The following is a 26,188-nucleotide window of genomic DNA, read 5'->3' as shown; positions in this document are numbered from 1 at the left end:
CATTTCATGTGTGGCGGGGTGGTGGCAGGAATGCATGAAGATGTGCATGTGTATATATGTATATGTCTGTGTACGTATATGTGCGTATGCATACGTTGGAATGTATAGGTATGTATATGTGCATGTGTGGGCGTTTATGTATATACATGTGTATTTAGTTGGGTTGGGCCATTCTTTCGTCTTTCCTTGTGCTACCTCGCTAACATGGGAAATTCTGTGGGGCCTAGATGTGGAAAGGGAGCTGTGGTTTCGGGCATTATTGCATGACAGCTAGAGACTGAATGTGAACGAATGGGGCCTTTGTTGTCTTTTACTAATGCTACCTTGCACACATGAGGGGGGAGGGGGATGTTATTCTATGTGTGGCGAGGTGGCGATGGGAATGAATAAAGGCAGACTATGAATTGTGTGCGTGTGTATATATGTATGTGTCTGTGTGTGTGTATAGATATGTGTGCATTGAGATGTATGGGTATGTATATTTGCGTGTGTGGACGTGTATGTATATACATGTGTATGTGGGTGGGTTGGGCCATTTCTTTCGTCTGTTTCCTTGCGCTACCTCGCAAACGAGAGAGACAGCGACAAAGCAAAATAATAATAATAATAATAATAATATATATATATATATATATATATATATATATATATATATATATATATTTTCATACTATTCGCCATTTCTTGCATTAGCAAAGTAGCATTAAGAACAGAGGACTGGGCCCCTGAGGAAATATCCTCACCTGACCCCCTCCTCCATTCTTTCTTTTGGAAAATTAAAAAGAAAAAAATGAGAGGGGAGGATTTCCAGCCACCCGCTCCCTTCCCTTTTAGTCGCCTTCTACGACACGCAGGGAATACGTGGGAAGTATTCTTTCTCCCCTATCCCCAGATATATTTTTGCTTTTGCTTTGTCGCTGTCTCCCGCGTTTGCGAGGTAGCGCAAGGAAACAGACGAAAGAAATGGCCCAACCCACCCCCATACACAATGTATATACATACACGTCCACACACGCAACTATACATACCTATAGATCTCAATGTACACATATATATACACACACAGACACATACATATATACCCATGCACACAATTCACACTCTGCCTTTATTCATTCTCATCGCCACCTCGTCACACATGGAATACCATCCCCCTCCCCCTTCATGTGTGCGAGGTAGCACTAGGAAAAGACAACAAAGGCCCCATTCGTTCACACTCAGTCTCTAGCTGTCATGCAATAATGCCCAAAACCACAGCTCCCTTTCCACATCCAGGCCCCACACAACTTTCCATAGTTTACCCCAGACGCTTCACATGCCCCGATTCAATCCACTGACAGCACGTCAACCCCGGTATACCACATCGATCCAATTCACTCTATTCCTTGCCCTCCTTTCACCCTCCTGCATGTTCAGGCCCCGATCACACAAAATCTTTTTCACTCCATCTTTCCACCTCCAATTTGGTCTCCCACTTCTCCTCGTTCCCTCCACCTCCGACACATATATCCTCTTGGTCAATCTTTCCTCACTCATTCTCTCCATGTGCCCAAACCATTTCAAAACACCCTCTTCTGCTCTCTCAACCACGCTCTTTTTATTTCCACACATCTCCTTACCCTTACATTACTTACTCGATCAAACCACCTCACACCACACATTGTCCTCAAACATCTCATTTCCAGCACATCCACCCTCCTGCGCACAACTCTATCCATAGCCCACGCCTCGCAACCATACAACATTGTTGGAACCACTATTCCTTCAAACATATCCATTTTTGCTTTCCGAGATAATGTTCTCGACTTCCACACATTCTTTATTTATTTTATTTATTTTGCTTTGTTGCTGTCTCCCGCATTTGCGAGGTAGTGCAAGGAAACAGACGAAAGAAATGGCCCAACCCACCCACATACACATGTATATACATACACTTCCACACACGCAAATATACATACCTATACATCTCAATGTACACATATATATACACACACAGACACATACCTATATACCCATACACACAGTTCGCACTGTCTGCCTTTATTCATTCCCATCGCCACCTTGCCACACATGGAATACCATCCCCCTCCCCCCTCATGTGTGCGAGGTAGCGCTAGGAAAAGGCAACAAAGGCCCCATTCGTTCACACTCAGTCTCTAGCTGTCATGCAATAATGCCCGAAACCACAGCTCCCTTTCCACATCCAGGCCCCTCACAACTTTCCATGGTTTACCCCAGACGCTTCACATGCCCTGATTCAATCCACTGACAGCACGTCGACCCCGGTATACCACATCGATACAATTCACTCTATTCCTGGCACGCCTTTCACCCTCCTGCATGTTCAGGCCCAGATCACACAAAATCTTTTTCACTCCATCTTTCCACCTCCAATTTGGTCTCCCACTTCTCCTCGTTCCCTCCACCTCCGACACATATATCCTCTTGGTCAATCTTTCCTCACTCATTCTCTCCATGTGCCCAAACCATTTCAAAACACCCTCCTCTGCTCTCTCAACCACGCTCTTTTTATTGCCACACATCTCTCTTACCCTTACGTTACTTACTCGATCAAACCACCTCACACCACACATTGTCCTCAAACATCTCATTTCCAGCACATCCATCCTCCTGCGCACAACACTATCCATAGCCCACGCCTCGCAACCATACAACATTGTTGGAACCACTATTCCTTCAAACATACCCATTTTTGCTTTCCGAGATAATGTTCTCGACTTCCACACATTCTTCAAGGCTCCCAGGATTTTCGCCCCCTCCCCCACCCTATGATCCACTTCCGCTTCCATGGTTCCATCCGCTGCCAGATCCACTCCCAGTTATCTAAAACACTTTACTTCCTCCAGTTTTTCTCCATTCAAACTTACCTCCCAATTGACTTGACCCTCAACCCTACTGTACCTCCCAATTGACTTGACCCTCAACCCTACTGTACCTAATAACCTTGCTCTTATTCACATTTACTCTTAACTTTCTTCTTTCACACACTTTACCAAACTCAGTCACCAGCTTCTGCAGTTTCTCACATGAATCAGCCACCAGCGCTGTATCATCAGCGAACAACAACTGACTCACTTCCCAAGCTCTCTCATCCCCAACAGACTTCATACTTGCCCCTCTTTCCAAAACTCTTGCATTCACCTCCCTAACAACCCCATCCATAAACAAATTAAACAACCATGGAGACATCACACACCCCTGCCACAAACCTACATTCACTGAGAACCAATCACTTTCCTCTCTTGCTACACGTACACATGCCTTACATCCTCGATAAAAACTTTTCACTGCTTCTAACAACTTGCCTCCCACACCATATATTCTTAATACCTTCCACAGAGCATCTCTGTCAACTCTATCATATGCCTTCTCCAGATCCATAAATGCTACATACAAATCCATTTGCTTTTCTAAGTATTTCTCACATACATTCTTCAAAGCAAACACCTGATCCACACATCCTCTACCACTTCTGAAACCACACTGCTCTTCCCCAATCTGATGCTCTGTACATGCCTTCACCCTCTCAATCAATACCCTCCCATATAATTTACCAGGAATACTCAACAAACTTATACCTCTTTAATTTGAGCACACACTCTTATCCCCTTTGCCTTTGTACAGTGGCACTATGCACGCATTCCGCCAATCCTCAGGCACCTCACCATGAGTCACACATACATTAAATAACCTTACCAACCAGTCAATAATACAGTCACCCCCTTTTTTAATAAATTCCACTGCAATACCATCCAAACCTGCTGCCTTGCTGGCTTTCATCTTCCGCAAAGCTTTTACTACCTCTTCTCTGTTTACCAAATCATTTTCTCTAACCCTCTCACTTTGCACACCACCTCGACCAAAACACCCTGTATCTGCCACTCTATCATCACTCTATATATATATATATATATATATATATATATATATATATATATATATATATATATGCATTAAAGGACTCTGTCTGCTCAAGGTTACACTGAGTGAAAAGTCACCTTACGTGAGGCTGTATCATTGGGTGTATAGTCTCATCAAAGAACTTCTCAAACCAAAGGAGTTTGCATTTTCCTGCTACTGGAACTAGCGCAGCCTTGGGCTATGGGAACCTTCAGCTAGGTGGAAGGCAACATCAAGACTTTCATACAAATTTATCTTGGAGCAATTATACGTGCATAATCGAACAAAATGCCCCACGTTCACCTATGTAGCATGCCTTTAGACCTGAACACTGTACCATCACACTACATGCTATTCTCATGAAACATATCCTAGGGGAGTTGCCCTTCCTGTGCAGTACTAATGGGAATAGACATCGTCAAAGCATTTGAAAATGTTCCCAATATATTCTCACTCAAAAACCACTTGACACCACCCTTCATGACAATGACAAAAAGTAGTTGGCTGACTTCATACCTGGTTGCCATGCCAAAATCTGACTCGGTGGATTCACCTATAAAACACAAATTCCCCAGGCACCAGTTCCTTCTCCAGCTATCTCCAGTCTCTTCTTATATGACCTCCTATTAGCTCAGGCAAACCTCAGCAAGATCGTCCAGTCATATGCAGATGATCGTATAATCACATCACAACACTCTGACACCATAATAGCAACAGCAAACATGCAGCACTACATTACAAAATTGAGACAATTGCTCATCTAGAACAGAATGTTTGCATCTCCACAGAAGTCTTCAATTCCTCATCTAAACCCAGACATACACAAATCCAGCTCACAACCTCCTGTCACCTTGAATGGACAGTCTCTGCCACAGAATAAAACACCAACCATATCAGGTCTCACATATGACACACACAACATTAACTCCCTACACCAGTAACATCACCATGAAAGGAAGATGCAAACTAAATGCTTTCAAAACATTACCTGAAAGCAGATTTGGACAAGAAAAAGAATCCCTCAATGTCCTATACTAACAATTCATCTGCTCTGTAAACTATGCCTCACCTACTTGGTCCTCCTCATTCTCAAAAACAAATATAACAGCAGCAAACCACACAAAATAGTGCACTCAGAACCACCATTGGCTGCCTAGCAGCCATCAACACTCAATACCTTCACAATAAAACTAAGATCCTCCCAATAACAGTCCTACCTCAACATGCTTGGCATTTGGTTCTCTGCATCAGCATTAGACCCCCCACACTTCCAAACCATTCCCTAAATAATTACCAACCCCCAAGTAAAAATAAAAAGCTTACCCTTGACTTGCATTTTAGAAACCCCTATTCACAGATCCCCACCCAGAGTAAGCAGATCTCTCAAAACTCACGTACAATAAATGACCCAATTAGCACCTAACAACCACTGTCCTAACTCATTCATAAATTCCAACCCACCACACATCTACCTATCAGAAGCCACTTTCCCCAGACAAAAACAAATTATGTTTTTCTCTCAATGTTCTGGATATCACCCGTCATTACAAGCACCATTTGACTATATTTCAAGACCCTTTATGCCCTCAATGCAACTGTCACAATGAAGACAATGAGCACTTACTGCTGAGTTGCCCTGCACATAGACACATATCATTACACTATGGCATATGGGTCCTGGCTAATTGATACTGCCAGCTTGTTGAGCACTGTAAGAGCCTCACAAAGATAGAGGGAACTCCAGGGATAGTCTTTCTAAACTCCAAACAAATGTGTTGCACTGCAAGTGAAAAGTCCCTTTTGATAAAGATATAATTACCTATTTGTATTGTAGGGAGGAAGCTTTAAATTCTAGGGGTCCCCCTTCTCTTGACCATTCCATGCTATAATACAACTGCTTGAATTTATATATGTTGTCTGCATTAACCATGTCCTCAATGATTCCATTCATCTACTGGTATACTGTAAAATTATTTCCTTACATTCTTTTTAACAAGTTTCTTACTTTCCAATGTCCTGTGGTTGCTCAGTCTCTACTGTACATCTCTCGAAGAACTGTTCACTGTCCACATTAGCAACCTCTTTTAAATTTAAAGCCTTTAGCCTTTCCCCTCTCTTCTTTCTTCCTTGGTGGGTAAATTTAAAGCCTCCAGCCTTTCCCTGTAACTTAGTTCCCTTAATTCTCCCACACTTTATGTTACCCTTCTTCCCACCTTCTCAAACAGCTCTTTATTTTCTTTGCGTGGGATGACCAAACTGTGAAGCATATTCTAATTTTGGTTTCAATTAGTATATGAAAAGTTGAATATCCATATACTTAAAAGCTAACTATTCTCCAAATAAGAGACCCATGCAATGTGTTAGGAATGATATTGACTTCCAAGTCCTTCCTACGGACACAGTCCATAAGTTTATTTCATGCTAGAAAATAATTGTATTGAGGCCGTCCTTGTCAGTAGACTAAAAGGAATACAGTCATATCTAGGAATTTTTCACTCCAGAGGAATCCATCATTTTCCTGCTATCGATAGTGGTACAACCTTGAAACATAAGGCACCCCATAAAATGGTGCATTAGGTTTATACATTACAAAATATAACCTCCTGCTAGTTAAATTTTTGACAAAAATTTAGGCTCATAGGATATATATATATATATATATATATATATATATATATATATATATATATATATATAAAACGATTTTTAGCAAAATTCATAATTTCTATCCAGCAATTTTTTTCCATCCACCCCCCATTAAGTTATACTATGTTAGATTGTAATTAAGTCAGGCTTTGCTTAGCTAAAGCAGGCATAAAGGAGGTAGACATTTTTAAATGATTGGAAGTTGAATTATTTTTCTTTTAACACTGTTGTTAGTTTCAGATACTTGGAAATATTTTGCAACTTAATAAATGTATAAAGAGTTTGTCTCCGTTGTTGTGCGAGGCTTTCTGAAAAGGAAGGATTCGCATTTTGTACATTATAGAGGTTGGATGAAATAAAACTTAAGAAGTGAGTAACAGAAAAGGGCAATTGAAATGTTATTAATATCTGAGATGTTGATTGTGACCAAAATTTTATTTAGGATAAACTATAACCAAAATCCTTTTCTTCTCTCACCTTTCTAGCCCTTTCCAACACAGGTTGTTTAGCCAAAACCAAGCAAGCAGAATTCCTCATTGTGACATTTTAATTAAAGATGGTAGCTGTGTTACCCTAAAGTGACTGATGCTGTCTTGTAAGATGAGCTGGCTGGGTCTCTGTAAAAATGTCATATACATAAACACTCATAATTAATGTGCAAGAGACTGACTTCAGTCATTATTAGATACTGAATATGTATAAAGTTTAAAATAGTCATGTGACATCAGGTTGGAAATAGAACATTTGTCAGGTTAAAATAGAAATAGTGGGATATTCTTTTACACGAGGGTCATTGTTTAAACCAGCCTCTGCCAATTTCCTGTACATGTATTTCATGGATATAATTTGAATATTTGAAGAAAAAAAAAAGCTTTATTTACCCTTAACATTTGGCGATTGTCCTTCAGTTTTCAGTCTTGTATTTACTGAAATCAAAGTGTATCTAGAACACATTACTACCATCACGAGTGAAACGGGTGAATTAGCATGGTGATTTAGAAAGCTAATCAAGATAAGCTGAAAGTGGTTCGGACAAATAGAGAAGATGTACACAGACAGAGTAGCATTAGAAGGGGAGGGAGAGATGAAGGAGAGAGAAAGTTGGAGGGAAGGGAGCTTTTGCATATTGGGGCTTGAACAATCAAAAGGGTGACAAGCATGCATAGGATAGAATGAATTGGAATGATGGGAATGACATGCTGTCAGTTGGCCAAATTGTGGTTTATAAAGCAGTCAAGATAAAACGTGGAAGTCTTGTGAAAGAAAGGCTCTGGCTTCAGTACGTTATATTTGACATCTAAAGGGTGATTTTATGAAAACGAGTTCATTTTTCTCTCCCTCCAAGTGAAGGAACAGCAGTTGGGTATTAAAAAAAAAAAAACGCAAAACATTTTAATTAACTTTTTGAATAGCCAGTAGTAATTTTTAAACATTAGACAGTATATAATATATATCTTAGATAAGACAGCATGCACAACGGAGTACCATAATTAAGACCATTTCATTAACATTTAGTATTAATATACTTCATTGCCATTTCCTGCATTAGCAAGGTAGCACTAGAAAATAGACAAAGACCCATCCTTTCACATATGCATATAATATGTACTTTTCTTTCGTACTATTAGCCATTTCCCGCGTTAGCGAGGTAGCGTTAAAAACAGAGGACTGGGCCTTTGAGGGAATATCCTCCTCTGGCCTCCTTCTCTGTTCCTTCTTTTGGAAAAAAAAAAAAACCTCTTCCTACACGTACACATGTCTTACATCCTCGATAGAAACTTTTCACCACTTCTTACAACTTGCCTCCCACACCATATATTCTTAATACCTTCCACAGAGCATCTCTATCAACTCCATAATATGCCTTCTCCAGATCCATAAATGCTACATACAAATCAATTTGCTTTTCTAAGTATTTCTTACATACATTCCAGAAATCCTCCCCTCCTTGTATTTTTTAACTTTCTAAAAATGGGAAACAGAAGAAGGAGTCATGCGGGGAGTGCTCATCCTCCTCGAAGGCTCAGACTGGGGTGTCTAAATGTGTGTGGATGTAACCAAGATGTGAAAAAAGGAGAGATAGGTAGTATGTTTGAGGAAAGGAACCTGGATGTTTTGGCTCTGAGTGAAACGAAGCTCAAGGGTAAAGGGGAAGAGTGGTTTGGGAATGTCTTGGGAGTAAAGTCAGGGGTTAGTGAGAGGACAAGAGCAAGGGAAGGAGTGGCAGTACTCCTGAAACAGGGGTTGTGGGAGTATGTGATAGAATGTAAGAAAGTAAATTCTCGATTAATATGGGTAAAACTGAAAGTTGATGGAGAAAGATGGTTGATTATTGGTGCATATGCACCTGCGCATGAGAAGGAAGATCATGAGAGGCAAGTGTTTTGGGAGCAGCTGAATGAGTGTGTTAGTGGTTTTGATGCACGAGAGCGGGTTATAGTGATGGGTGATTTGAATGCAAAGGTGAGTAATGTGGCAGTTGAGGGAATAATTGGTATACATGGGGTGTTCAGTGTTGTAAATGGAAATGGTGAAGAGCTTGTAGATTTATGTGCTGAAAAAGGACTGGTGATTGGGAATACCTGGTTTAAAAAGCGAGATATACACAAGTATACGTATGTAAGTAGGAGAGATGGGCAGAGAGCGTTATTGGATTACGTGTTAATTGACAGGCGTGCGAAAGAGAGACTTTTGGATGTTAATGTGCTGAGAGGTGCAATTGGAGGGATGTCTGATCATTATCTTGTGGAGGCTAAGGTGAAGATTTGTATGGGTTTTCAGAAAGGAAGAGTGAATGTTGGGGTGAAGAGGGTGGTGAGAGTAAGTGAGCTTGGGAAGGAGACTTGTGTGAGGAAGTACCAGGGGAGACTGAGTACAGAATGGAAAAAGGTGAGAACAATGGAAGTAAGGGGAGTGGGGGAGGAATGGGATGTATTTAGGGAATCAGTGATGGATTGTGCAAAAGATGCTTGTGGCATGAGAAGAGTGGGAGGTGGGTTGATTAGAAAGGGTAGTGAGTGGTGGGATGAAGAAGTAAGATTATTAGTGAAAGAGAAGAGAGAGGCATTTGGACGATTTTTGCAGGGAAAAAATGCAATTGAGTGGGAGATGTATAAAAGAAAGAGGCAGGAGGTCAAGAGAAAGGTGCAAGAGGTGAAAAAGAGGGCAAATGAGAGTTGGGGTGAGAGAGTATCATTAAATTTTAGGGAGAATAAAAAGATGTTCTGGAAGGAGGTAAATAAAGTGCGTAAGACAAGGGAGCAAATGGGAACTTCAGTGAAGGGCGCAAATGGGGAGGTGATAACAAGTAGTGGTGATGTGAGAAAGAGATGGAGTGAGTATTTTGAAGGTTTGTTGAATGTGTTTGATGATAGAGTGGCAGATATAGGGTGTTTTGGTCAAGGTGGTGTGCAAAGTGAGAGGGTTAGGGAAAATGATTTGGTAAACAGAGAAGAGGTAGTAAAAGCTGTGCGGAAGATGAAAGCCGGCAAGGCAGCAGGTTTGGATGGTATTGCAGTGGAATTTATTAAAAAAGGGGGTGACTGTATTATTGACTGGTTGGTAAGGTTATTTAATGTATGTATGACTCATGGTGAGGTGCCTGAAGATTGGCGGAATGCGTGCATAGTGCCATTGTACAAAGGCAAAGGGGATAAGAGTGAGTGCTCAAATTTCAGAGGTACAAGTTTGTTGAGTATTCCTGGTAAATTATATGGGAGGGTATTCATTGAGAGGGTGAAGGCATGTACAGAGCATCAGATTGGGGAAGAGCAGTGTGGTTTCAGAAGTGGTAGAGGATGTGTGGATCAGGTGTTTGCTTTGAAGAATGTATGTGAGAAATACTTAGAAAAGCAAATGGATTTGTATGTAGCATTTATGGATCTGGAGAAGACATATGATAGAGTTGATAGAGGTGCTCTGTGGAGGGTATTAAGAATATATGGTGTGGGAGGCAAGTTGTTGGAAGCAGTGAAAAGTTTTTATCGAGGATGTAAGGCATGTGTACGTGTAGGAAGAGAGGAAAGTGATTGGTTCTCAGTGAATGTAGGTTTGCGGCAGGGGTGTGTGATGTCTCCATGGTTGTTTAATTTGTTTATGGATGGGGTTGTTAGGGAGGTGAATGCAAGAGTTTTGGAAAGAGGGGCAAGTATGAAGTCTGTTGTGGATAAGAGAGCTTGGGAAGTGAGTCAGTTGTTGTTCGCTGATGATACAGTGCTGGTGGCTGATTCATGTGAGAAACTGCAGAAGCTGGTGAGTGAGTTTGGTAAAGTGTGACTAAGTTTGGTAAAGTGTGTGAAAGAAGAAAGTTAAGAGTAAATGTGAATAAGAGCAAGGTTATTAGGTACAGTAGGGTTGAGGGTCAAGTCAATTGGGAGGTAAGTTTGAATGGAGAAAAACTGGAGGAAGTAAAGTGTTTTAGATATCTGGGAGTGGATCTGGCAGCGGATGGAACCATGGAAGCGGAAGTGGATCATAGGGTGGGGGAGGGGGCGAAAATCCTGGGAGCCTTGAAGAATGTGTGGAAGTCGAGAACATTATCTCGGAAAGCAAAAATGGGTATGTTTGAAGGAATAGTGGTTCCAACAATTTTGTATGGTTGCGAGGATTGGGGTATGGATAGAATTGTGCACAGGAGGGTGGATGTGCTGGAAATGAGATGTTTGAGGACAATGTGTGGTGTGAGGTGGTTTGATCGAGTAAGTAACATAAGGGTAAGAGAGATGTGTGGAAATAAAAAGAGCGTGGTTGAGAGAGCAGAAGAGGGTGTTTTGAAATGGTTTGGGCACATGGAGAGAATGAGTGAGGAAAGATTGACTAAGAGGATATATGTGTCGGAGGTGGAGGGAACGAGGAGAAGTGGGAGACAAAATTGGAGGTGGAAAGATGGAGTGAAAAAGATTTTGTGTCATCGGGGCCTGAACATGCAGGAGGGTGAAAGGAGGGCAAGGAATAGAGTGAATTGGATGGATGTGGTATAGTGGGGTCGACGTGCTGTCAGTGGATTGAATCAGGGCATGTGAAGCGTCTGGGGTAAACCATGGAAAACTGTGTAGGTATGTATATTTGTGTGTGTGGACGTGTATGCATATACATGTGTATGGGGGTGGGTTGGGCCATTTCTTTCGTCTGTTTCCTTGCGCTACCTCGCAAACGCGGGAGACAGCGGGGAAAAAAAAAAAAAAAAAATTCCTCAAAGCAAACACCTGATCCACACATCCTCTACCACTTCTGAAACCACACTGCTCTTCCCCAATCTGATGCTCTGTACATGCCTTCACCCTCTCAATCAATACCCTCCCATATAATTTACCAGGAATACTCAACAAACTTATACCTCTGTAATTTGAGCACTCACCTTTGTCCCCTTTGCCTTTGTACAATGGCACTATGCAAGCATTCCACCAATCCTCAGGCACCTCACCATGAATCATACATACATCAAATAACCTTACCAACCAGTCAACAACACAGTCACCCCCTTTTTTTTATAAATTCCACTGCAATACCATCCAAACCCGCTGCCTTGCCGGCTTTCATCTAACGCAAAGCTTTTACTACCTTTTCTCTGTTTACCAAATCATTTTCCCTAACCAAGTGATTGGTTCTCAGTGAATGTAGGTTTGCGACAGGGGTGTGGTTGATGTCTGCATGGTTGTTTAATATGTTTATGAATGGGGTTGTTAGGGAGGTGAATGCAAGAGTTTTGGAAAGACTAGCAAGTATGCAGTATGTTGTGGATGAGAGAGCTTGGGAAGTGAGTCAGTTGCTGTTCGCTGATGATACAGCACTGGTGGCTGATTCATGTGAGAAACTGCAGAAGCTGGTGACTGAGTTTGGTAAAGTGTGTGAAAGAGGAGTTGAGAGTAAATGTGAATAAGAGCAAGGTTATTAGGTACAGTAGGGTTGAGGGTCAAGTCAATTGGGAGGTAAGTTTGAATGGAGAAAAACTGGAAGTGAAGTGTTTTAGATATCTGGGAGTGGATTTGTCAGCGGATGAAACCATGGAAGCGGAAGTGAATCATAGGGTGGGGGAGGGGGTGAAAATTCTGGGAGCCTTGAAGAATGTGTGGAAGTCGAGAACATTATCTTGGAAAGCAAAAATGGGTATGTTTGAAGGAATACTGGTTCCAACAATGTTGTATGGTTGCGAGGCGTGGGCTATGGATAGAGTTGTGTGCAGGAGGGTGGATGTGCTGGAAATGAGATGTTTGTGGTCAATATGGGGTGTGAGGTGGTTTGATCGAGTAAGTAATAATAGGGTAAGAGAGATGTGTGGTAATAAAAAGAGTGTGGTTGAGAGAGCAGAAGAGGGTGTTTTGAAATGGTTTGGTCACATGGAGAGAATGAGTGAGGAAAGATTGACCAAGATGATATATGTGTCAGAGGTGGAGGGAACGAGAAGTGGAAGACCAAATTGGAGGTGGAAAGATGGAGTGAAAAAGATTTTGAGTGATTGGGGCCTGAACATGCAGGAGGGTGAAAGGCGGGCAAGGAATAGAGTCAACTGGAACAATGTGGTATACCGGGGTCGACGTGCTGTCAGTGGATTGAACCAGGGCATGTGAAGCGTCTGGGGTAAACCATGGAAAGTTCTGGGGGGCCTGGATGTGGAAAGGGAGCTGTGGTTTCAGTGCATTATTACATGACAGCTCGAGAATGAGTGTGAATGAATGGGGCCTTTGTTGTCTTTTCCTAGCACTACCTCACACACGAGGGGGGAGGGGGTTGTTTTTTCATGTGTGGCGAGGTGTGTATATATGTATATGTCTGTGTGTGTATATATATATGTATACGTTGAGATGTATAGGTATGTATATTTCCATGTGTAGACGTGTATGTATATACATGTGTATGTGGGTGGGTTGGGCCATTCTTTTGTTTGTTTCCTTGCGCTACTTCGCTAACGTGGGAGACAGTGACAAAGCAAAATAAATAAATAAAGATGCTTGTGGCATGAGAAATGTGGGAGGTGGGTTGATTAGAAAGGGTAGTGAGTGGTGGGATGAAGAAGTAAGATTATTAGTGAAAGAGAAGAGAGAGGCATTTGGACGATTTTTGCAGGGAAAAAATGCAAATGAGTGGGAGATGTATAAAAGAAAGAGACAGGAGGTCAAGAGAAAGGTGCAAGAGGTGAAAAAGAGGGCAAATGAGAGTTGGGGTGAGGGAGTAACATTAAATTTTAGGGAGAATAAAAAGATGGCAAGTTGGTTTCAGAAGTGGTAGAGGATGTGTGGATCAGGTGTTTGCTTTGAAGAATGTATGCGAGAAATACTTAGAAAAGCAAATGGATTTGTATGTAGCATTTATGGATCTGGAGAAGGCATATGATAGAGTTGATAGAGATGCTCTGTGGAAGGTATTAAGAATATATGGTGTGGGAGGCAAGTTGTTAGAAGCAGTGAAAAGTTTTTATCGAGGATGTAAGGCATGTGTACGTGTAGGAAGAGAGGAAAGTGATTGGTTCTCAGTGAATGTAGGTTTGTGGCAGGGGTGTGTGATGTCTCCATGGTTGTTTAATTTGTTTCTGGATGGGGTTGTTAGGGAGGTGAATGCAAGAGTTTTGGAAAGAGGGGCAAGTATGAAGTCTGTTGTGGATGAGAGAGCTTGGGAAGTGAGTCAGTTGTTGTTCGCTGATGATACAGCGCTGGTGGCTGATTCATGTGAGAAACTGCAGAAGCTGGTGACTGAGTTTGGTAAAGTGTGTGAAAGAAGAAATTTAAGAGTAAATGTGAATAAGAGCAAGGTTATTAGGTACAGTAGGGTTGAGGGTCAAGTCAATTGGGAGGTGAGTTTGAATGGAGAAAAACTGGAGGAAGTGAAATGTTTTGGATATCTGGGAGTGGATCTGGCAGCGGATGGAACCATGGAAGCGGAAGTGGATCATATGGTGGGGGAGGGGGCGAAAATTCTGGGAGCCTTGAAGAATGTGTGGAAGTCGAGAACATTATCTCGGAAAGTAAAAATGGGTATGTTTGAAGGAATAGTGGTTCCAACAATGTTGTATGGTTGCGAGGCGTGGGCTATGGATAGAGTTGTGCGCAGGAGGATGGATGTGCTGGAAATGAGATGTTTGAGGACAATGTGTGGTGTGGTGTGAGGTGGTTTGATCGAGTAAGTAACGTAAGGGTAAGAGAGATGTGTGGAAATAAAAAGAGCGTGGTTGAGAGAGCAGAAGAGGGTGTTTTGAAATGGTTTGGGCACATGGAGAGAATGAGTGAGGAAAGATTGACCAAGAGGATATATGTGTCGGAGGTGGAGGGAACGAGGAGAAGAGGGAGACCAAATTGGAGGTGGAAAGATGGAGTGAAAAAGATTTTGTGTGATCGGGGCCTGAACATGCAGGAGGGTGAAAGGAGGGCAAGGAATAGAGTGAATTAGAGCGATGTGGTATACCGGGGTTGACGTGCTGTCAGTGGATTGAATCAAGGCATGTGAAGCGTCTGGGGTAAACCATGGAAAGCTGTGTAGGTATGTATATTTGCGTGTGTGGACGTATGTATATACATGTGTATGGGGGTGGGTTGGGCCATTTCTTTCGTCTGTTTCCTTGCGCTACCTCGCAAACGCGGGAGACAGCGACAAAAAAAAAAAAAAAAAAAAAAGATGGTCTGTAAGGAGGTAAATAAAGTGCGTAAGACAAGGGAGCAAATGGGAACTTCAGTGAAAGGGGCTAATGGGGAGGTGATAACAAGTAGTGGTGATGTGAGGAGATGGAGTGAGTGTTTTGAAGGTTTGTTGAGTGTTTGATGATAGCGTGGCAGATATAGGGTGTTTTGGTCGAAGTGGTGTGCAAAGTGAGAGGGTTAGGGAAAATGATTTGGTAAGCAGAAAAGAGGTAGTAAAAGCTTTGCGGAAGATGAAAGCTGACAAGGCAGCAGGTTTGGATGGTACTGCAGTGGAATTTAGTAAAAAAGGGGGTGACTGTATTGTTGACTGGTTGGTAAGGTTATTTAATGTATGTATGATTCATGGTGAGGTGCCTGAGGATTGGCAGAATGCGTGCATAGTGCCTTTGTATAAAGGCAAAGGGAATAAGAGTGAATGCTCGAATTACAGAGGTATAAGTTTGTTGAGTATTCCTGGTAAATTATTTTTTTTTTTTTTTGCTTTGTCGCTGTCTCCCGCGTTTGCGAGGTAGCGCAAGGAAACAGACGAAAGAAATGGCCCAACCCACCCCCATACACATGTATATACATACGTCCACACACGCAAATATACATACCTACACAGCTTTCCATGGTTTACCCCAGACGCTTCACATGCCTTGATTCAATCCACTGACAGCGCGTCAACCCCAGTATACCACATCGCTCCAATTCACTCTATTCCTTGCCCTTCTTTCACCCTCCTGCATGTTCAGGCCCCGATCACACAAAATCTTTTTCACTCCATCTTTCCACCTCCAATTTGGTCTCCCTCTTCTCCTCGTTCCCTCCACCTCCGACACATATATCCTCTTGGTCAACCTTTCCTCACTCATTCTCTCCATGTGCCCAAACCATTTCAAAACACCCTCTTCTGCTCTCTCAACCACGCTCTTTTTATTTCCACACATCTCTCTTACCCTTACGTTACTTACTCGATCAAACCACCTCACACCACACATTGTCCTCAAACATCTCATTTCCAGCACATCCATCCTCCTGCGCACCACTCTATCCATAGCCCACGCCTCGCAACCATACAACATTGTTGGAACCACTATTCCTTCAAACATACCCATTTTTGCTTTCCGAGATAATGTTCTCGACTTCCACACATTCTTCAAGGCTCCCAGAATTTTCGCCCCCTCCCCCACCCTATGATCCACTTCCGCTTCCATGGTTCCATCCGCTGCCAGATCCACTCCCAGATATCTAAATTATGTGAGAGGGTATTGATTGAGAGGGTGAAGGCATATACAGAGCATCAGATTGGGGAAGAGCAGTGTGGTTTCAGAAGTGGTAGAGGATGTGTGGATCAGGTGTTTGCTTTGAAGAATGTATGTGAGAAATACTTAGAAAAGCAAATGGATTTGTATGTAGCATTTATGGATCTGGAGAAGGCAAATGATAGATGAGTTGACAGAGATGCTCTGTGGAAGGTACTAAGAATATATGGTGTGGGAGGCAAGTTGTTGGAAGCAGTGAAAAGTTTTTATCGAGGATGTAAGGCATGTGTACGTATAGGAAGAGAGGAAAGTGATTGGTTGTCAGTGAATGTAGGTTTGCGGCAGGGGTGTGAGTTGTCTTCATGGTTGTTTAATTTGTTTATGGATGGGGTTGTTAGGGAGGTGAATGCAAGAGTTTTGGAAGGAGGAGCAAGTATGCAGTCTGTTGGGGATGAGAGAGCTTGGGAAGTGAGTCAGTTGTTGTTCGCTGATGATACAGCACTGGTGGCTGATTCATGTGAGAAACTGCAGAAGGTGGTGACTGAGTTTGGTAAAGTGTGTGAAAGAAGAAAGTTAAGAGTAAATGTGAATAAGAGCAAGGTTATTAGTTACAGTAGGGTTGAGGGTCAAGTCAATTGTGAGGTAAGTTTGAATGGAGAAAAACTGGAGGAAGTAAAGTGTTTTAGATATCTGGGAGTGGATTTGGCAGTGGATGGAACCATGGAAGTGGAAGTGAATCATAGGGTGGGGGAGGGGGCGAAAATCCTGGGAGCCTTGAAGAATGTGTGGAAGTCGAGAACATTATCTCCGAAAGCAAAAATGGGTATGTTTGAAGCAATAGGGGTTCCAACAATGTTGTATGGTTGCGAGGCGTGGGCTATGGATATAGTAGTGCGCAGGAGGGTGGATGTGCTGGAAATGAGATGTTTTAGGACAATATGTGGTGTGAGGTGGTTTGATCGAGTAAGTAATGTAAGTGTAAGAGAGATGTGTGGAAATAAGAGGAGTGTGGTTGAGAGAGCAGAAGAGGGTGTTTTGAAATGGTTTGGGCACATGGAAAGAATGAGTGAGGAAAGATTGACCAAGAGGATATATGTGCTGGAGGTGGAGGGAACGAGGAGAAGTGGGAGACCAAATTGGAGGTGGAAAGATGGAGTGAAAAAGATTTTGAGTGATCGGGGCCTGAACACGCAGGAGAGTGAAAGGTGGGCAAGGAATAGAGTGAATTGGACCGATGTGGTATACCGGGGTCGACATGCTGTCAATGGATTGAATCAGGGCATGTGAAGCGTCTGGGGTAAACCATGGAAAGTCCTATGGGGCCTGGATGTGGAAAGGGAGCTGTGGTTTCGGGCATTATTGCATGACAGCTAGAGACTGAGTGTGAACGAATGGGGCCTTTGTTGTCTTTTCCTAGCGCTACCTCCTCGCACACATGAGGGGGATGTTATTCCATGTGTGGCAAGGTGGCGATGGGAATGAATAAAGGCAGTGTGAATTGTGTGCATGTGTATATATGTATATGTGTGTGTGTGTGTGTGTGTGTGTGTATATATGTGTGTACATTGAGATGTATGGGTATGTATATTTGCATGTGGGGACGTGTATGTATATACATGTGTATGGGGGTGGGTTGGGCCATTTCTTTCGTCTGTTTCCTTGCGCTACTCGCACGCTACCTCGCAAACACAGGAGACAGCGACAAAGCAAAATAAATAAATATATATATATATATATATATATATCCCTGGGGATAGGGGAGAAAGAATACTTCCCACGTATTCCCTGCGTGTCGTAGAAGGCGACTAAAAGGGAAGGGAGCGGGAGGCTGGAAATCCTCCCCTCATTTTTTTTTTTTTTTCCAAAAGAAGAAACAGAGAAAGGGGCCAGGTGAGGATATTCCCTCAAAGGCCCAGTCCTCATCCTCTGTTCTTAACGCTACCTCGCTAATGCGGGAAATGGCGATTAGTATAAAAAAAAAAAAAAAAAAAAAAAAAATATATATATATATATATATATATATATATACTTTCTTTTCTTTCATACTATTCACAATTTCTCAAGTTAGCAACATAGCATTAAGAAAAAAAGGAATGGGCCTTTGAGGGAGTATCCTCATCTGGCATCCCCCTCTGTTCCTTCTTTTGGAAAATTAAAAAAAAAAGAAAAAAAAAAAGAGAGGGAAGGATTTCCAGCCCCCCCACTCCCTTCCCCTTCACTCGCCCCCCACGACACGCAGGGAACACACGGGAAGCATTCTTTCTCCTATCCCCAGGGATTTCCATCTTTGCTAATTTCTCATATTTTTCTGAATATGATGTTAGTTATTAATCCACTAATTTAGTAAGAACTTGAAAGGAATGTGGGGAAAAAAAAATACAATTTACCTTATCATTCACTAAGTATGAGTTGGATAATTTTAATCAAAGATGATGCAAGTCTACCTGGGATTGGGAAGAGCAGTGTGGTTTCAGAAGTGGTAGAGGATGTGTAGATCAGGTGTTTGCTTTGAAGAATATATGTGAGAAATACTTAGAAAAGCAAATGGATTTGTATGTAACATTAATGGATCTGGAGAAGGCATATGATTGAGTTGATATAGATGTTCTGTGGAAGGTCTTAAGAATATATAGTGTGGGAGGCAAGTTCCTAGAAGCAATGAAAAGTTTTTATTGAGTATGTAAGGCATGTGCACAAGTAAGAAGAGAAGAAAGTGATTGGTTCTCAGTGAATGTTGATTTGCGGTAGGGGTGCGTGAAGTCTCCATGGTTGTTTAATTTGTTTATGGATGGGGTTGTTAGGGAGGTGAATGCAAGAGTTTTGGAGAGGTGCAAGTATGCAGTCTGTTGTGAATGAGTGAGCTTGGGAAGTGAGTCAGTTGTTGTTCGCTGATGATACAGTTCTGGTGGCTGATTCGGGTGAGAAACTGCAGAAGCTGGTTACTGAGTTTGATAAAGTGTGTGAAAGAAGAAGTAAATGTGAATAAGAGCAAGGTTATTAGGTACAGTTGGGTTGAGGGACAAGTCAATTGGGAGGTAAGTTTGAATGGAGAAAAACTTGAAGTGAAGTGTTTTAGATACCTGGGAGTGGATTTGTCAGCGCATGGAACCATGGAAGCGGAAGTGAGTCACAGGGTGGGGGAGGGGGCGAAAGTTCTGGGAGCGTTGAAAAATGTGTGGAAGGCGAGAACATTACCTCGGAAAGCAAAAATGGGTATGTTTGAAGGAATAATGGCTCCAACAATGTTATATGGTTGCAAGGCGTGGGCTATAGATAGAGTTGTGCGGAGGAAGGTGGATATTTTGGAAATGAGATGTGTGAGGACAATATGTGGTGTGAGGGTGGTTTGATCGAGTAAGTAATGAAAGGGTAAGAGAGAGGTGTGGTAATAAAAAGAGTGTGGTGGAAAAGGGTGTATTGAAATGGTTTGGTCAGATGGAGAGAATGCGTGAGGAAAAACTGACAAAAGATAATATACATGTCACAGTTGGAGGAAACAAGAAATGGGAGACCAAAATGGAGGTGGAGGGATGGAGTGAAAAAGATTTTGAGTGATCAAGGCCTAAACATACAGGAGGGTGAAAGGCATGCAAGGAATAGAGTGAATTGGAACGATGTGGTATACCGGGGTCGATATGCTGTCAATGGATTGAACCAGGGCATGTGAAGTGTCTTGGGGAAACCATGGAATGTTTTGTGGAGCCTGGATGTGGAAAGGAGCCATAGTTTTGGTGCATTACACACGACAGCTAGAGACTGAGTGTGAACGAATGTGGCCTTTGTTGTCTTTTCCTAGCACTACCTCACACGTGTGCGGGGGGGAGGGTGGTGCCATTTCATGTGAGGTGGGGTGGCGGCAGGAATGGATGATGGCAGCATGTATGAATATGTACATATGTGTATATGTATATATCTGTGTATGTATATGTAAGAGTATGTTGAAATGTATAGGCATGTATATGTGGGTGTTTGGGCCATTCTCTCGTTTCTTTCCTTGCACTACCTCGCCAATACAGGAGACAACAACCAAGTTTCAATAAATTAATAGATAAATACATATATAATATTTTTCATACTATTCACCATTTCCTGTGTTAGTGAGGTAGCGTTAAGAACAGAGGACTGAGCCTTTGAGGGAATATCCTCACTTGGCCCCCTTCTCTGTTCCTCTTTTGGAAAATTAAAAAAACGAGAGGGAAGGATTTCCAGGCACCCACTCCTTCCCCTTTTAGTTGCCTTCTACGACATGCACGGAATACGTGGGAAGTATTCATCAAACCTTCAAAATACTCACTCCATCTCCCTCACTTCACCACTACTTGTTCCCATTTGCCCATTCACCGATGTTATCATTTGTTCTCTTGTCTTGCACACTTTATTTACCTCCTTTCAAATCATCTTTTTATTCTCCCAAAAATTTAATGATACTCTTTCACCCCAACTCTCATTTGCCCGCTTTTTCTCCTCTTGCACCTTTCCCTTGACCTCTTGCCTCTTTATTTTATATATTTCCTAGTCATTTGCACTATTTCTCTGCAAAAATCCTCCAAATGCCTCTCTTGCTTCTTTCACTAACAATCTTACTTCTTCATCCCACCACTCACTACCCTTTCTAATCTGCCCATCCCCACCTTTCTCAAGCCACACGCATCTTTTGCGCAAGCCATCACCACTTCCATAAATACATCCCATTCCTCCCCCACTCCCATTATGTCATTTGCTCTCCTTTTTCCATTCTGCACTCGATCTCTCCTGGTACTTCCTCACACAAGTTTCCTTTCCAAGCTCACTTTCTCTCACCACTCTCTTCACTCCAACATTCTCTCTCCTTTTCTGAAAACCTCTGCATATCTTCACCTTCGCCTCCACAAGATAATCATTCATCCCTCCAGTTTCCCCTCTCATCACATTAATAATATCCAAGTCTCTCTTTCACACGCTTATCAATTAACACGTAATCCAGTAACGCTCTCTGGCCATCTCTCATACTTACATATGTATATTTATGTATATCTCCCTTTTTAAACCTGGTATTCCCAATCATCAGTCCTTTTTAAAAAAAAAGCACACAAATTTGCAAGCTCTTTACCATTTCCATTTACAACACCGAGTGCCCCATGTACACCAATTATACCCTCAACGGCCACATTTGCTTCACAGCTGATAACACACTCACTCAGCTGCTCCCAAAACACTTGCCTCTTATGATCTTTCTTGTGACCACGTGCATAGGCAATAATAATCACCCATCTCTCTCCATCCTCTTTCAGTTTTATTCATATCATTCTAGTTTACTTTCTTACACTATCACACACTCCCACAACTCCTGCTTCAGAATAGTGCTACTCCTTCCTTTGCTCTTGTCCTCTCACCAACCCCTGACTTTACTCCCAAGATATTCCCAAACCACCCTTCCCCTTTACCCCTGAGCTTCATTTCACTCGAGCCAAAACATCCACGTTCCTTTCCTCAAACATACTACCTATCTCTCCTTTTTCTTATCTTGGTTACATCCACACGCATTTAGGCACCCCAATCTGAGCCTTCAAGGAGGATGAGCACTCCTCGCATGACTCCTTCTTCTGTTTCCCCTTTTAGAAAGTTAAAATACAAGGAGGGGAAGGGTTTCTAGCCCCCCAATCCCATCCCTTTTAGTTGCCTTCTACGACATGCAGGGAATGCAGGGCAAGTATTCTTTCTTCCCTATCCCCAGGGATATATAATTTTATTTCCTTATTATACTTAATTGCCCTCTCCTGTGTTAGCGAAGTAGTGCAAGGAAACAGACAAAAGAATGGCCCAACCCACCTACACACATATATACATAAAAGTCCACACACGCACATATGCATACCTATATATTTCAACATATACACACACAGAGATACATATATACACATTCATACTTGCTGCCTTCATCCATTCCTGTCACCACTCCGCCACACATGAAATAGCATTCCACCCAGTGAGGTAGAGCCAGGAAAAGACAAAAAAGGCCACATTTGTTCACACTCAGTCTCTAGCTGTCATGTCTAATGCATCGAAACCACAGCTCCCTTTCCATATCTAGGCCCCACAGACCTTTCCATGGTTTACCCCAGACGCTTCACATACCCGGGTTCAATCCATTGACAGTACGTTGACCGTGGTATACCACATTGTTCCAATTCACTTTCTTCCTTGCATGCCTTTCACCCTCCCGTATGTTCAGGGCCCGATCGCTCAAAATCTTTTTCACTCCATCCTTCCACCTCCAATTGGGTCTCCCGCTTCTCCTCGTTCCCTCCACCTCTGACACATATATCCTCTGTCAATCTTTCCTCACTCATTCTCTCCATGTGACCACATCATTTCAACACAATCTTCTGCTCTCTCAACCACACTTTGTATTACCACACCTCGCTTTACCTTTTTCATTACTTACTTGATCAAACCAACTCACACCACATACTGTCCTCAAACATTTCATTTCCAACACATCCACCTTCCTTTGCAGAACCCTATATACAGTTCATGCCTCACAACCACATAACATTGTTGCAACCACTATTCCTTCAAACATACCCTTTTTTGCTCCGAGATAATGTTCTCGCCTTCCACACATTCTTCAACGCTCCCAGAACCTTCGCCCCCTCCCCCACCCTGTCTCATTTCCGCTTCCATGGTTCATCCACTGCTAAATCCACTCCCAGATATCGAAAACACTTCACTTTCTCCAGTTTTTCTCCATTTAAACTTACCTCCCAGTTAACTTTTCCCTCAACCCTACTGAACGTAATAACGTTGCTCTTATTCACATTTACTCAGCTTTCTTCTTTCACACACTTTACCAAATTCAGTCACAAATTTTTGCAGTTTCTCACCCGAATCAGCCACCAGTGCTGTATCATCAGCAAACTACAACAGACTCACTTCCCAAGCCCTCTCATCCACAACAGACTGCATACTTGCCCCTCTCTTCAAAACTCATGCATTCACCTCCTTAACCACCCCATCCATAAACAAACTAAACTCCCCTCTTGACATCATGCAGGGGAACCAATCACTTTCCTCTCTTCCTACTCATACACATGCCTTACATCCTCAATAACTTTTCACTCCTTCTAGCACCTTACCTCCCACACCCTCTTAATACCCTTCACAAAGCATCACTAACCACCCTATTATATGCCTTCTCCAGATCCATAAATGCTACATATAAATCCATCTTTTTTTCTAAGTATTTCTCACATACATTCTTCAAAGCAAACACCTGCTCCACACATCCTCTACCACTTCTGAAACTACACTGCTCTTCCCCAATCTGATGCTCTGTACATGCCTTCACCCTCTCAATCAATACCCTCCCATAGAATTTCCCGAGAATACTCAACAAACTTGTACCTCTATAATTTGAACATTCACCTTTATCCCCTTTGCCTTTGTACAATGGCACTATGCATGCATTCCGCCAGTCTTCAGACACTTCACCATGAACCATACATACACTGAATATCCTTGTCAACCAATCAACATCACAGTCACCCACTTTCTTTAATAAATTCCTCTGCAATACAATCCAAACCTGCCACCTTTCATCTTCTGCAAAGCTTTCACTACCTCTTCTCTGTTCGCCAAACCATTCTCTCTGACCCTCTCACTTCATACACCACCTCGACCAAAACACCCTATATCTGCCACTCCCATCGAACATTCAACAAACCTACAAAATACTTACTCCATTGCCTCACTTAACCACCACTTATTATTTCCATCTCCATTTGCCCCCTTCACCAATGTTCCCATTTGTTCTCTTGTCTTACGCATTTTATTACCCCCATTCCAAAACATTTTTTCTCTCTAAAATTTAATAGTACTCTCTCACCCCAAATCTTATTTGCCCTCTTTTTCACCTCCACCTTTCTCTTGACCTCCTGCTGCTTTATTTTATACATCTCCCAGTCATTTGCACTATTTCCCTACAAAATTTGTCCAAATGCCTCTCTCTTCTCTTTCACTAACAATCTTACTTCTTCATCCCACCATTCACTACCCTACCTGCCCACCTCCCACCTTTCTCATGCCACAAGCATATTTTGCGCAAGCCATCACTACTTCCCTAAATACATCTCATTCCTCCCCCATTTCCCTTACGTCATTTGCTCACACCTTTTGCCATTCTGCACTCAATCTCTCCTAGTACTTCCTCATGCAAGTTTTCTTTCCAACTCACTCTCTTCACCCCAACATTCTCTCTTCTTTTCTGAAAACCTCTACAAATCTTCACATTTGCCTCCACAAGATAATGATCAGACATCCCTCCAGCTGGACCCTCTCAGCACATTAACATCCAGAAGTCTCTCTTTTACACGCTTATCAATTAACGTGTAATCCAATGATGCTCTCTGGCCATCTCTCCTACTTACTTACTTATACTTATGTATATATCTTTTAAACCAGGTATTCCCAATCATCAGTCCTTTTTCAACACTCAAATCTACAAGCTCTTCATTTCCATTTACAACACTGGACACCCCATGTACACCAATTATACCCTCAACTGCCACATTATTCACCTTTGCTTCAAATCACCCATTACTATAACCCAGTCTTGTGTGTCAAAGCTGCTGACACACTCGCTCAGCTGCTCCCAAAACATTTGCTTCTCATGGTCTTTCTTCTCATGACCAGGTGCATAGGCATCAATAATCACACATCTCTCTCCATCCACTTCCAGTTTTACCAACATCATTCTACTTTACTTTCTTACACTCATCAAATATTCCAACAACTCGTGCTGCTTCTTCCTTTGCTCTTGTTCTCTCACTAACCCCTGGCTTTACTTTCAACACATTCCCAAACCACTCTTCCCCCTTTACCCTTGAGCATCGTTTCACTCGGAGCCAAAACATCCAGGTTCCTTCCTTTACCCTTGAGCTTCGTTTCACTTAAGAGCCAGAACATTCAGGTTCCTTTCCTCAAAACATACTACCTATCTCTCCTTTTTTCTCATTTTGGTTACATCCACACACATTTATACACCCCAATCTGAGCCTTCGAGGAGGGTGAGCATTCCCTGCATGACTCCTTCCGTTTCCCTTTTTAGAAAGTTAAAATACAATATTTTCCTTGCATTTAACAAGGATTGTTAACACTTACTTTGTGGATAACCAGTTGATAGCCTGAACTAACAAGTATTTTGTTAAAATTCAAAATCTTGAAAACTGAGCAGCTACTTTTCATTCAGATTAATGATAAAGGTCATATGTACAGTATAGAATGTACTTTCTACAGCTATCATGCCCAGCTCTTGGGGGGAAAAAAGGAAAGAATTGGCAAATTGCAATAATGTACTTGCTTAAGCAACTTATAGTTCAAAATGATATATCTTTGTATTCTGGAGGACCATATTAGCACTTGAATGTGGCTAATCGTTCCAGAAAACAAGAAAGTGTTCCCTCATTCAACATTATTACTAAATTCCTCTTGGAATTCATGGACTTGGCAGAGCCAGAACAGCCACTCCACCAGTATGCAAAATGGGAGACATAAACAGTTAAAAGAACTAACCAGTAAGATGCATCCTTGATCCGTTTTCTTACTTAGTCCACTCAGGAAGACAATTGTGTCAGAATTTGTGGATTAAACTCTACGATCTAGCCTGTCGTATCAGTTACCACCTCTATCTACCTACATCTCCTATACCGAATCCCTCTGAGAACTTGCATCAAAAGGGGTGGCCACAGTTACCACATCTACACTACTTCCCCC

The 26,188-nt window shown here is 42.2% G+C and overlaps 1 protein-coding gene across 5 annotated transcripts in view; it reads right to left on the bottom strand.

Annotated features, from left to right (window-relative positions):
- Positions 1-7,044: 7,044 nt before the first annotated feature.
- LOC139766418 (uncharacterized) overlaps positions 7,045-26,188 on the bottom strand; it is a 79,147-nt gene continuing 60,003 nt past the window's right edge. For 2 of the 5 annotated variants that reach the window (XM_071695074.1, XM_071695078.1), the window contains one exon: positions 7,045-7,184. In XM_071695074.1, the coding sequence (XP_071551175.1) occupies positions 7,136-7,184 (49 nt within the window). In that variant the 3' untranslated portion in view covers positions 7,045-7,135. The remainder of the gene's footprint in view (positions 7,185-26,188) is intronic. The other 3 variants (XR_011716870.1, XR_011716874.1, XR_011716888.1) reach the window with 3 other exon arrangements.

This window comes from Panulirus ornatus, chromosome 57 (genome assembly GCF_036320965.1).
Source record: "Panulirus ornatus isolate Po-2019 chromosome 57, ASM3632096v1, whole genome shotgun sequence".
Classification (NCBI taxonomy): Eukaryota; Metazoa; Arthropoda; class Malacostraca; order Decapoda; family Palinuridae; genus Panulirus; species Panulirus ornatus.
The sequence above is the reverse complement of the archived record's forward strand: the minus strand, read 5'-3'. Positions and strand labels throughout refer to the sequence as shown.